Source organism: Panthera uncia, assembly GCF_023721935.1.
Source record: "Panthera uncia isolate 11264 chromosome C1 unlocalized genomic scaffold, Puncia_PCG_1.0 HiC_scaffold_3, whole genome shotgun sequence".
Taxonomy (NCBI): Eukaryota; Metazoa; Chordata; class Mammalia; order Carnivora; family Felidae; genus Panthera; species Panthera uncia.
This window is the reverse complement of record NW_026057584.1, coordinates 102,652,006-102,665,705: the sequence shown is the minus strand read 5'-3', so window position 1 is coordinate 102,665,705 and position 13,700 is coordinate 102,652,006. Positions and strand designations below refer to the sequence as shown.

Genomic DNA, 13,700 nt, shown 5'->3' with positions numbered 1-13,700 from the left:
CTTAGGTCTTAGAAACACTTAACAAAGCTAGTTACCTTCCAGGACTCTCCCGCTGTGCCTGCAGGGCTGTGGTTTTGTCCAGCATAGCATTGGTCACTCACTTACATTTGGTGACCCTGGGCCAAGTGCTAAATTAGGACATCCTGCCCCTAGAAGTTTCCAGTCGAGGGTGGCTGTTATAGCGGACCATGTGAGTCCCATGGGGCAGGCTCTAGTCTACCTGGGAAGGGCCCCCTTGGCCAGGCAAACGAGGCCGCTGCATACTCAGCAAGCCTTCCTGGTAATGCTGCCTGTCGGTCACACGGTCTCCAGAGCCACGGCCTGTGAGATGGTGGTGAAGCCACAGGTGAGAAGGGGAATCTGGTCCTTCCTTCTCTAAATGGTTATTGAAGCCCTTGCTGACAGGGCTGTTAGAGACCCAGAGCCAGAGCTGTGGGGTATAAGGGTAGACTGAGCAGTGAACATTGCCACCAAGCTGAGTCAGTCCAGAGTGACGGGGAGGAGAGTTTTGGCCAGAACTAGAGGAGCGACCCCCAAGGGCATCTGTGGCAGTGGAAGGAGCACCGCACGTGGTCATCTTTCAGCCCAGCTTCTGTTAAGACCTTCCTCTGTGCTGGGGGGCAGGTATGAGGACGGTGGGACAGGGACGTTATCCTCAGGGGTCCTTGCAGCTTCGAGTCAGTGCAGCTGTGTGAACCAGGCGTCTCAGCGCAGTGTGACCCTTCTGTGATGGGCAGGCTGTGAGGAGGGACGTGGCCCCGGCCGGGGAGGAGCGAAGAGGGCTGCCGTCTTAAGGTGGGGTGCTCTGCACAGGTCTTCCTGAGAAGTGCCCTTGAGCAGAGGCTGGGCCAAGGGAGGGAAGTGAGCCAAGTGGGGAGGGGGACAGTGAAATTTCCAAGTGGGGCGAAAGTGCAGAGGCCACAAGGTGGATGCCTGACTGGTGTGACCACAGAGCAGAGCACCCAGGTGACTGGGGCCAAGGGAACCGGGGAAGGAGGTGAGGTCAGAGAGGTACTGAGGGGCCTGGTAGAAGAGTGGAGGGAGTTTGGCTTTTACTCCATGTCAGGGAGCCATTGTGCCTACAGAAATACACCTGAAACTGTATCTTAACTGTGGCAGGAAAAGGGGAATATGGATATTGTCACTCCTGGCCATGTGGCTGTTGGCCGGTTTTCAGCAGAAGGCTTGTAGCATACTTGTTCCTCGGAGAGTCCACATGGGCACAAGCCTGTAGAGGACTCCTTGAGCTTTGAGGAAGAGACTGTGTCTGCAGACGAGGATGTTCATAGACCTTATTCATAATCGCTCCCAACTGGGAGCACGCCCAGTGCCTATCGGCAGAAGGGACACGTGAGTGTGGTGTATGCACCCAACCAATAATGTCTAAGAAAGTGCATGAATGATGTATAACCACAAACAGCATGAACGAGCCCTTAAATAGAGCTTGGAGGGAGGAGCAGACATAGGAAAACACAGCCGATTCAGTTCTACTTATGTAAGTTTCGAAGACGCACGCAGAACTCCTGCCTGTGAGAAATCAGGACAGCAGTTCCCCATTGGCAGGGAGGGGGGCTGGCTGGCACGAGGGGCCTGTGGGGGGTGGGAGCATTCTGCCTCTTGATCTGTGTGCCGGGAGCCTGGGTGCCTTCAGAGCGGCCGCCTCTGGCGAGCCATGTACTTTTGTATTCAGGCAAGTGCATGTGCGACCGGCGTCCCGTGCTGGGTGCCATGCCCATATGTTACGTGCCGGTGAACGGTGTGGAGGGAGCGGCAGGCAGGCACAGGCTGTGAGGACCTCTCAGCTCTCATAGATGCCCGATTGTTCTGCCGAGTTTTGAGAACACTACTCCTCTCTTGTGCGGTGGTTTTCTGATGTTTATCTTTTTGCTGTTTCTTTCTCCCTGGAATGTCTGATGCTCCCTGAGGATGAGGCAGACTCTTCCCTGTCTCCCCGCCCACGGTGCAGCATCTGTAGGTGCCCAGGGAGGGGACCTTTTCTGTGTGTCCCACTAATGAGCGGCCTCATTTACCTACCTAGGTGCTGACTTGCTTAAGATGTCTCGAGACGATTTGGTCCAGATCTGTGGCCCTGCCGATGGGATCCGGCTCTTTAATGCCATCAAAGGCCGGTGGGTGTCAGTGTCCAGCTGGATACAGGGGGTGGCAGGAGGCCCCATCCCGGTGGGCTGGCTGGTAGGGACAGGGCTCCTCAGGGGGCAGGTGCAGAAGGAGGCCCTTTGAGGGGGGATCAGGGTCATGGGGGGGGTGGGGCGGGGCTGGGCCGGCCGTCCGCTGCTCATCTTGCCCGGAGGCCCCTCCCCTTTCTCTCTCTCTCGCTCGCTCTCTCTCTTTTGGCACGAGCCTTGGCTCTGGATGTCAGCCCCTCAGCCTCTCCCTGGGTGCCCAGCGGCTTGCATGGTCCTGGGTTTCCAGCTGCCTCCTCCCAGAGGGAGGCCTGGATTGGCTACTCAGCCTCATGCCACAGCGCCCGGTTCTCTGGGCAGACTGGAGGGCGGGGCTGGGCCTGAGGGAGCCACCTGCTGCGGCGGAAGTGTTCTGGGCCTCGCCGCTCAGTATGGCAGCCCCGGCCTCGTGTGGCCGTGGAGTGCCTGGTTTCAGGCTAATGCGACTGAGCATGTGACTTTTAAATTTCATTTAACTTTCACACGTGAACAGCCCAGTTTTAGAGGGAGGGAGAGAGCCGCGGTGTGAATCTCAGATCTGATCTGCCTCTTACGGGTTTTACAACGGGGTTAAAGCCTTCATCCCTGTGAGTCTCAGTTTCCTCCTCTGTAAAATGAGGTTCCAGTTCGCTGGGTGTGTGAGGATGGAAGGCAGTGGGCATGTTGAGTTCTGGAAAGCCGGAGAAGGTGTTTGCGCTTGTTACCACCCTGAAAAACGCCTTGTGTCTTGAGCCTCGTGTTCTGGGCAGAGTGCCCTCATGGCCTGTTGTGGGACCTCCTGCCTGCAGGCGAGCCTGCGTGTAGCCGTAGAGGCCCAGCACAAGTATGGGCCCCTGCATGCTGGACCGTTCCGGAACAACAGAGCCTGGTCCTCCTCCCCCTCTCCCATCCCCTCTCCCCCCTCCCTCCTCCCCCCTCCCCCATCCCTGCTATTTCCTCTGCTCCTGCCAGGAACGTGAGGCCGAAGATGACCATTTACGTCTGTCAGGAGCTGGAGCAGAACCGAGCGCCCCTGCAGCAGAAGCGGGATGGTGGTGGGGACAGCAGTCTGTGTGGTGAGTTGTGGGCACCCCTCCCCAACCCAGGGCCGATTATAGGGGTTGGCAGAGTAACAGGAAGATGTAGCAGCAGCCTGAGTCCTCTTGCAGAGAACGTTGCCACTAAACCCATCTCACTCCGGCTTCGTGCAAGACGAGTTTTTGTTAAACTTCCTCCTGGGATCGAAATGTTTTAAGGTGGAGGTCATCCCACAGAACGTGTGGTCCAGCTTACTTCCTTCCTACCTGGGGAACAGGCCCAGGGAGGGGGTGTGTTCCCCCAGAGCCACTTAGCCACTTGCGGTATTGGGAGTGGGGCCTTCTGGCTCCCAGGCTGGTGACAGGTGACACTCAGTGGCCATATTCCCGCAGTGTGGCCTCCTGTGGTTTCCCCCAGCTGGATAAGTCTTTCCTGTGTGGTTTGGTGGCCGCACGAGGGCTGAGGAGCACCTCAGGGGCACGTGGCTCTTTCCGGTCGGCAGTCTAGTCTGGAGGCAGTTTGGTGAGAGGACACGGCTGAGGTCAGGCCCAGTGCCGGCCGTGTGGCCTGTTGGCCGTGTGGCCTCGGGCAGGGTACCAGGGCCTGTGCCGCAGCTTCCACATGTGTGAAATAGAGACAGCAACCCAACCCCCAAGGCGTGCGGTTTCGGCGAGACGATGCAGGGAAGGGGAAGCGCTTTGCTTCTGGGCGCTTGCCAGTGTCAGTAGAGTCTGTGCTCTGTGTGTGTCTGCAGGGAGCGAGGGAGCACCCCGTGTGCCTCTGCGGGTCCCTCCAGATCACTCTGGCCCTGTCCAAAGGGCTTCATGTGCTCACTTATTTGCTTCTAGTAGGAACTGTTGGGAACGTTGTCTCACTGTGGGGGACCCTGAGGCACAGAGTGGATAACTGCCCCAAAACGACAGCGTCGTACAAGGCAGAGCCAGAACCCAAACAGTTGGACCCCAGGAACTGGCTTCTGAGCCCTGGGTCTGGCGCCTGTACGCTTCTGGAGGATGTCTGGGTCCTCCCCCTGCTTTGCAACTGTCAGCCTGTGAAGGACGGATTTCAGCTCGTGGAGCTGACCCTGCACGTGCCCCGAGGCTCTGGGATGTGTAGAGATCGTTCGCGGCCTTGCTTCTCGTGTGGCCGAGTTGGGATTTGAACCTGGGATTGCCTACTCTAGAGCCTCGTGCTTCCCCAGGTTGCCCCTACCAGACCCCGGATGAGAGGTGGCTTGGGAGGCGTTCAGGGGAGTGTCCCACTGACCCTGTCAGCCGCTCCAAGCACTCCTGGTGGGCACCACACTCAGCTGGGGGCAGGCAAGGCCAGTGACAAAAGGTTACAGCACAGGGTGCTGGCCTGCGAGCCGTCTGGGTGTTTGTGGCCAGCCTGATTTGTTGGCAGAGTGAACTCAGAAAAAGTGGAGCAGGCTAACCTAAACACAGGTAGGTTAGAAGTGTTATAAAAAGGACTCCCATGAGAGAGGCTGGCATTTGGAGCTGGTGTCTGCACGGGAAGGGGCAGCACACAGCGGCCACCTCTGCAGAGTTGGACGGCCGGTCAGCCTGTCTGACATCCTGGGACGGCGAATCTGTTGCCCGGCTGGCACCCCTTCAGGGGGAGCCGATGTGTGTGCGTTTGCACGTGCACGCACACACGCTTTTGAAAGAATGGGGTCTCTGTTCGTCGGTTGAGGTAAGAGTTTGGGAATCTCTAATTCAATCTGGTTGTGCACCCCTTCCCCCACCCCTGAGCGTGTATGTCCACCGCCGGGAGCCCAGAGTTGGCTCCCGCCTGGCTGGTTTGGGTTTCGAATAAGGAAGCGTTTCCAGCCTCGGGGTCACTGCTGTCTTCCAGCGGGCTGGTGACACTCCCAGCGCCCCCCTTCCCTTTGTGGTCGCAGTGCTGGAGCCGAGTAGTATTTGTGCTGCGGGGAAGGGCAAGGACGAGACTCGCCTGCTGTCAAGTGGCAGTTATCCTTAAATCCCGCTCTTTGCTCCCCCAAAGCCATCCAATGGCCCCTCTGTGCAACGGAAAGGAAGGAAAGGGGACACAGGATTTGTCCTCTCTCCTGCGAGGGTGCACGTCTGGCCGCATGTCAGAATCACTGGAAGCTTGTTAAAATACAGCGTTGTGCCAGCTGTTCTCGCTCTAGCTCCCAACCCTAAATGGGTGTCACTGGGTGTGGGGCGGACGCAGGAATTCTACATTCTGTGGAAGATCCCCCCAGGAGAGACGGGTACGGGAATGAGGACCCATAGCCTCGCTGCGGTTCCCGTGTCACTGGGCCATGCAGGGGCTTTGTGCCTGTTCCAGCCAGGTCCTGGCGAATCAGTCTGGGCATGGGCATCCTTACAACCCAGTGACTGATGGGGGGTGGGCACAGGGGTGGGCTCCTTAGAGAGCAGGCGTGTGTTCTACAGAAGGCCCTGTCCCTCACCCTGCAGTGTACCACGCCATCTTCCTGGAGGAGCTGACCACCTTGGAGCTGGTTGAGAAGATTGCCAACCTGTACAGCATCTCCCCCCAGCACATCCACCGAGTCTATCGGCAGGGCCCCACCGGCATCCACGTGGTGGTCAGCAACGAGGTGAGCGCTGCCCAGCCCCGACTTGCGGCCCGGGTCTTGGGGCTACGGGGAGGCACCCCCTGGGGCTTGGGGATGACTTCCATCCAGAGATGGCTGCTAAGTCTCATCCGCGTGCCACATGCCCTTGACTGTACCCGGAGCGCAGGGGGAGAGAGTTCTGTGGCTCTAAATAGTTCTCTAGTATCCACTCCAGGCCCCATCCTCAGCCAGGCGCCATGCAGGAGCCACGGCACATACTGCACCCCTGCCCTCAGGGTGCTTACGGTCGGGGCTGGAAGAAGTTGGGAGGAGGGTGGGCGGCGGGTCCCAGGGGGCTGGGTGATGGAGAGGATGCAGGTCGTGTGAGAGAACAGAGCCCTCCTGTGTGAATGGTGGAGGCGCCGCAGCCTTCCCGGGTCTGTCCTTGGCCCCACAGACCTGTACACGGCCCAAGCGGCCGCTGGCAGAGGGCACACAGTGATCTGATCGCACTCACGGCTAAGGAGGGGGTTATTAATTAAACTGGTTTGCCAGGATGTTTAGGCATTCCTGCACACGGCAGAACAGAGCTTTCAGGCCTGTTCTATCCCGGTCCCTCCTCTTGATAATAACAGTAAGGAGTGTCGGTATTTATCCGCTGCTTACTGTTCTAAGTGCCCGAGTAGTGATTTGTTTAATCCCAACAGCTTCCTGTGAAGTGGGTAAAATGATCCCATTTCATAAATGGGAAACTGGAGGCACAGAGAGGCTGAGTAATTGCCCCAGGTCTCATAGCTGGTAAGGGGATGGGAACCCTGGTGTCTGGCTGTAGAGCCCAGCTCGTAGACAGCAGGCTGTGCCACCTCCCCTGAAATGAGGCCTTTATAAACACAGTTGGGCTAATGGGGGCAGGGGCAGCCCCCTGAGCCCCCTGTGAGAACTCTGAAAGCATCTGGAGAGGACTGTAGGTGACATGGCACCCGAATGGTGGCTGGGAGTGCAGAGCAGATGTGGGCTTTGGGATTGGATGCGTGTCCCTACCTGGACCTTGCTCCCAGGAGTGGAGTGACCTGGGGCAAATTTACGTAACCTCTGTGGGCCTCAGTTTACACATCTGTAAAATGGGGATAAGTATACCCACCAAGGAGGTTGGAGTAAGGATAAAATGAGAAAATAGCATCAGGCACCAGGAGACCCCAGATAGGGGTGGTGAGAGCCCCCCATTTCATGGCAGTTTGGTCCTGGAGGTTGGCAAGGGGGCAGCGATTGCCTTCCTTTTGAACTCAAAAGGAATTCACAATTAGTATAAGTCAGGAAGTGTAAATCGGGGCGCCTGGGTGGCTCAGTCGGTTAAGCGTCTGACTTTGGCTTAGGTCATGATCTCACGGTTTGTGGGTTCGAGCCCGGCATCAGGCTCTATGCTGATGGCTCAGAGCCTGGAGCCTGCTTCGGATTCTGTGTCTCCCTCTCTCTCTGTCGCTCCCCCACTCTCCCCCCACCTCAAATATAAACAAACATTAAAAAAAATTTAAAAAGTGTAAACCAGCTGAAGGCAAATGTGAAGGGTCCTTATCTTCCCCACTCTTTTCCTAGAAGAGTTTATGTTAGCTTTGAAGGGATTCTGCCAGACGACGTTTTGTGCGAGCGTCCGTCATGTGCCCGAGCGTTGTGTAGGTTGTGTAGGTGTGGGTTTTAAAAACACATGACAAAGATGGACGCCTGGCTGGCTCAGTGGAGCACGCAGCTCTTCATCTCGGGGTTGTGAGTTCAAGTCCCATGTTGGGTGTGGAGATTTCTTAAAAATAAAATCTTTAACACACACACACACACACACACACACACACACACGCACACCCCAAAGGTCCAGCTGTACATTTTCTGCAACTTGCTGTCTTTGTCACCGGTTCAGAACTCCGTCCATGTCATTACGTTCAAATCCAGTGCAGCTATTTTTGCACCCCCATTTCACAGATAAGATGAAGCCCAGAGTTCCCGACTTGAGCACTAACTTCAGAGTAGCCAGGAAGGTTGAGACACCCTGAGCAATGGACTGCTGTAGTGGCACGGAAAATGTGTCACTTTGCATTTCACAATGACTTTCTTTGGTGAAGACAAAAGCCAAGAATGTGCGGAACCCTTGCAATTTCACGGGTCCCTGCAGGAAGTTCCTTCCCCAGCTTGCCCTGTGCCCTCCAGAGTGAGCAGTTAAGCAAGTGAAGCAGAGAACAGAACTCAAAAGCTACCTCAGCTAAGTAGGCGATTCTTATTCCCCTGAAGTCTCCTTGCCTCTTAACCCTGAATCAATTGGAAACCTTTGGTTCTTAATTGCCAGAGTGCTGGAGGCAGCCTGGCCAGCCGCGGAGCCAGCCCCTGAGGTGCAAGGGCACTTAATTAAACAAGGGAGTTACTGATTAAGCCCAAGTGGGCTCTGCTTAGGGCTTTGCATGCCCAAGTGGCTGGGCCGCCAAGAGTCCTAGAGGGCACAGGCCAGTAGTATAGAATAAATGTACTTCATGCATCATTAGGCCCTGCAGGGAGGGGCAGGGGTCGACAGGTGGATGGATTTGCAGGATTTGGGGGGGCAATAAAATGTAGCTTGAATTTTTTAATTTGGAAAGGGGTTTTGCCATCGTGTTGGCTAGTCTATGTGTGTGGGGGGTATGTTTAAGTGTATTTTTAATATTCTTTCCATGGATATTGTGAAATATGGCAGATGTTTGCTTAAGTGCCCGATACCTGCACTCAGGTTAGTGCCATATTGTGTTAGCCCCTTTGTGGGCTCATTTCCTTTTCCACTCCATCCCTCCACCTGCTGGTCTGAATTTTGTGTTAATCGCTCTTTGTTTCTCCTCAACATATTTAATTTTGCCTATTTTAAAACTTGATATAGGTGGAATAATAGCATATTTTTCTGTGACTTTCTTTCATTTCCCTGTATATTTAAAAAAAATTTTTTTTGAATTTTTATTTATTTTTGAGAACGAGAGAGACAGAGTGCAAGCAGGGGAGGGGCAGAGAGAGAGGGAGGCACAGAATCCGAAGCAGGCTCCAGGCTCTGAGCTGTCAGCACAGAGCCCGACGCGGGGCTTGAACTCATGAACCGCGAGATCATGACCGGAGCCGGAGTCGGATGCTTAACCGACTGAGCCATCCAGGCGCCCCGATTCCCTGTATATTTTTGAGATTTCACACAGGTCAGATGCTGCTGGAGGCCAGTGGTGCACTGAATGGCGTAGCATGATTAGGCCACAGTTTGTTCGTGCTTCCGCTGACTGACACAGGCACGGTCTCCAGTTAGCAGTTTCTTTTAAGTTTTTGTTTAAGCAATCTCCACACCCAACGTGGGGCACGAACTCATGACCCTGAGATCAAGAGTCCCATGCTCCTCCCACGGAGCCAGCCAGGAGCCCCCTCTAGTTAACAGACAGCGCTGCTCTGAACATTCTCAGGTGCACTTTGTGTGTCCACGTGCCGGAGTTTATCTAGAACCCCAGCTTGTAGGAGGAATGTCCTAGATCCTGCGGGCAAATTTCATACAGCGGTCATATGGCTGAACACTCCACCGGCAGTGGGTGCCAGTTTCCCTTGTTCTACACCCTGGTTCTCTTCTTCTGTTATGGAAACGGCCCCATTTTACATATAGGGCATGGAGACCAGCAGGAAAAAGGTTGACTTGCCCAAGGTCACTTGGTAGTTAATCAGAATGAGAACTGGAGAGACTTGGCTGAGTAATGCTTCCATTCCTGCCACTTTGTACACATAGGGGGTGGCGCTGTGTTTGTATTGGTCCTCCTGGGACTCTGATATGCTACCAATCACCAAGGTATTCTTTTTTTTTTTAAGCACTTGAATTTTTTGGTCGTTGTTGCTATTATACACACACACGCTTCTGTAATGTGGCCACTGTAGGGACTGGAGGACCAAGTAACTAGGAGAACGCAAAACGAAAGCAAACAAACATGTAGTTCTGTATTAAATGTGCACATTTTGCTTCCCTGCCAGCCTCCTTTCTGTCCTTTCTGTTCAGTTTTTGTTACTTAAAATGGTAATCGTTTTGTACATTTATCTTGTTTCATGTTTCCTTAGTAAGTGTTAGTGGAACCGTTCTCCTGCATTCGTGCAAACACAGTGACCGTCATTTCCACCAGCTCTGGTGGCTTAGCTCCGTGTCACTGAGGCTTTTCATATTAGGAAGTCCTTGTTGAAGGGACATGGTCTCTCTTTTGCCTTTCAGATGGTGCAGAATTTCCAGGATGAGTCTTGTTTTATCCTCAGTACCTTGAAAGGTAAAGCCCCCTCACCCTTTCTCCTGGCTGCGCCCCCTGCCTCCTCTCTGGGTAATAGGGTGAGTGGGGCCTGCCTGCGCAGTGGGTCCCTGGAGACAGCGTTATCTGGGGACATCACCTGGGGAAAAGGAACGCAGACTTCCTGTGAAGCCTTGCCCTGGAAATGCGAGAACTATTGAGATTGGCCCCCATAGTCTGTTCTGAAGGGGAAATCCTTGCCAGGAGGTGTGTTCTCCATGAACTCCCTCACTCAGCCTGTAGGCCTGGTGGATCAGGGATCTGGGGCTGGGGTGGGACATGAAGGTTCCACTTGGGGAAGGTGTCTGAGAAGGAACTCGTGTGCCAGGAGACAGAAAGACTAGCTGTGACCCTCCTTAGGCCCGGGGCAGGTGAATGTATAGAGTATATCAGAATGAATGCCCTATGACCGGGTCACAGACTCTGGACTCCGACAGGGCCATTCCTTTCCCCCCTGTTCTCTGGATCTAGCCAGCAGCTGCCTTCAGAGAGCTGGGGGCCATAACACCCCAAGAACCACAGTTTGTTCAAAGCCTTCTTGGACATAGAGCCTTCAGTCCTTGGGCCCAGGGCTGTAGTAGAAAGGCGCATTGCCAAGAAGCATGTGTTAAAATGCCTGGTTTTGTTAGCACCCTTTGCTCTATGCATCTGTTTGGAGCCAATATCCGTGGCGGGACTCCTGCCGGTACACCCGTACCATGCCCTCCCTCCTTCCCCAAGGTCATGGTGTCTTGCCCTTCTTCCTGTGAAATGTCCAGCGTTTCTCTTTGCAGCTGAGAGCAATGATGGCTACCACGTCATCCTGAAATGTGGCCTCTGAGCGAAAGTCCAGCGTGTGAAGTACGGCCCCCACCCCGCAGCCCCATGGATTCCCTCGGATGTAGAAACCGCTCCACTCTATGCCGCGGCCTCCCCTGGCGGGCTGTGGCTGGGAGGGACTTGGCCCAGTCCAGGAAGACCACGGCCCATGAACCAGCAGAACCCTGCGGATGCAGTCTCTGGTGTATGGAAAGCCAGCGGCTCCTCTCTCCCTTCCTCTTGGCCTCCAGCTTTTGAATGTTCCTCATTCTTTTCCCAGCCCTGCTATCTTAAAGAGGCAAATGGCAGGGCCATCTTCTCTGAAACCCCTTGCTCCCTAGTTGGAGGCCAGTTCACTGAGTGTCTCGGTGCCTTCTGACCATTCCCCTGCCTCCCGGGAAGGCTGTGCCTCCCCCCAACCTTCACCTTTTCTGGGAACCGGCTCCATGACCAGGACTGATGACTGGATGTAGGTGGCTTGCCAGTGTTCTGTCTTCGTGTTGGTTCCCCTTCTCAGCGACCCTGGTGGGCATCTGTCTTTCTGCTTCTTGGATGGCTCGGTGGGAAGGGGACTTATTCTGTGCCTTCTGCTGCTTTCACCTTGACTCCGTTTCTAAGGACCTGCTTTTGCAGTGCCCAGCGATGGGCTCCTGTCTCTGCATTGGTAATGTAGACACCACGATGCTTGTGTAGGACTGGCCACATAGACCTAGGTCTGTGCCCTTGGAAGGAAGAAGGAGAGGAATAGAACAACTATTTTTCAGGTATGTTCTCACGAGTATGAAAGGGATGAGAACAGAATGATATTTTGCTTGAGCCCCTTTTATGTAATTTTATGCCCTAAGCAATCATGGGTAAGGAAGATTAGGAAATGAGTATTCGGCTGTATGATCAGATGACCTTGATGGTCATGATAGCAGGCCCTGTTGGATGGACTTAACCAGGTCCCATTTAAAGAAGACCTTGGCTGACGACTGCCAAACTTGCCAAGTTTCCTGGGGTTCATCTTTCCTGTGTGGCCCCAACTTAAAATGTTTATCTTTTTTCACGCATGGAGGGAGTGTTTAGGGCATTTTGCCTGCATTGGAGTGGTTGGATCACCTTTCTTCATGGCTTAATTCTTGGGGAACTCTGATTATCAGTAACCAGTAAACTCAGCAATTAGGCTTTGTCTTGCGTCTGTTTCCCGGCACGCAGTGATCTATACTCTTCAATAACTTAGGTTTAACTTTCAGAGCATTGAGAAGCCCTGTGATCAATGGAGCAGGATTTTACAACTTCTAAAGCAGAGCTTTAGGGGATTATAGCGCTGGGGTCAAAGATGATCCGAACTGGGTAGACCTTGCTTTCCAGTTGGGGAAAATGAAACCTAGAGAGGCAGAGCCATCCGCCTGATATCACACAGTGATAGGGCGATGATAGAAACTCATTATATAAATCAAGACACTTCTCAGGGTGAAAGGGGCTCTCTAAGAGTTATGTTGGGACCACAGGTGGTATGGTGTTCCTACAGAGTAAAACAGGCTCCGGATTCCTTTCCTGTTTTGGGGGAGGGGGCGGGAGCAGGTAACAGCTTTATTGAGATATAATTCACATACAATACAGTGTACCCATTCAGAGCATACCGCTCTATGGTTCTTAGTAAATTCACAGAATCAGCACATTCAATTTTAGGACATTTTTCTCACCCCCAAAAGAAACCCTGTTTCTTTTAGTGATCGCCCTCCCACTTTCCCCCCAGCTCCCCTTGTCTTAGGCAACCACAAGTCTCCTTTCCATGTAGATTTACTTATTCTGGACATTTCATGGATATGGAATTACAGTGAGTGGCCTTTTGTTACTGGCTTTTTTTTTTTTTTTTCTCTCACGTAATGTTTTCTAGGGCATCTGTGTTGAACATGTATTCATACTTCAGTCCTTTTTATAGTTGAGTAGTATTTCATTCTCTGGATAGATGTGTCACAGTTTGTTTATCCACTCATTAGCCGATTGATACGCGAGTTTCTACTTTTCGGCTGTTTCGAATGATGCTGCTATGAACATATTTGTACAGGTTTTTGCATACATAATGTTTTCATTTCGTTTGGGTATATACCTAGGATGTATACCCTACATACATCTTTCGCCAGGGCATATACCCTGGCGTTGCTGGGTCCTACGGAACTCTATGTTTAACTTTTTGAGAAACTTCTGGATGGTTTTCCAAAGCAGTGGCACCATTTTAGCCTCCCACCAGCAGCGTAGGAGGGCTCGTTTTTCAACATCCTCACCAACACTTGCTGCTTTTTGATTAGAACATTCTCTAATGGGTGTCCAGTGGTATCTCACCGTGGTTTTGATTTGCATTTCCCCAGTGACTACTGATGTTGACCATCTTTTCATGTGCTTATTGGCCATTTCTATGTCTTCTTTGGAGAAATACCTGTTCAGATCCTTTGCCCATTTCTGTTTGGGTCATTGGTCTTTTTTTATTGCTGAGTTGCATCAGTTCTTTGTATATTCTAGATACAGGTCCTTTGTCAGCTCTGTGATCTGTAAAACTTTCCTCCCATTCTGTGGATTGTCTTCACCTTCTTATGATGTCCTTCACAGCACAAAAGTTTTTAATTTCGATGATGTCCAAGATCCCCTACTTTCCTTGCTTGTGCTTTTTGTGCCCTATCTGAAAAATCATGGTGTAATCCAAGTTCAAGAAAATTTGTGCCTATGTTTCTTTTTAAGAATTTTCATCGTTTGAGCTCAGTAGTGGCCTTTGATTCATTTGAAGTTAATTTCTGTACATGGTGTGAGTAGAGGTCCAGCATCACTCTTTTGCCTGTGGGTACCCCGTTGTTCCAGCACGAGTGGTTG

At 52.9% G+C, this 13,700-nt stretch overlaps 1 protein-coding gene across 1 annotated transcript in view; it reads left to right on the top strand.

Annotated features, from left to right (window-relative positions):
• TFCP2L1 (transcription factor CP2 like 1) overlaps positions 1-10,872 on the top strand; it is a 54,968-nt gene extending 44,096 nt beyond the window's left edge. Inside the window, exons 11-15 of the mRNA XM_049615300.1 lie at positions 2,039-2,129; positions 3,135-3,238; positions 5,648-5,970; positions 9,983-10,034; positions 10,826-10,872. Coding sequence (XP_049471257.1) covers positions 2,039-2,129; positions 3,135-3,238; positions 5,648-5,970; positions 9,983-10,034; positions 10,826-10,872 — 617 coding nt within the window. The remainder of the gene's footprint in view (positions 1-2,038; positions 2,130-3,134; positions 3,239-5,647; positions 5,971-9,982; positions 10,035-10,825) is intronic.
• Positions 10,873-13,700: the final 2,828 nt, after the last annotated feature.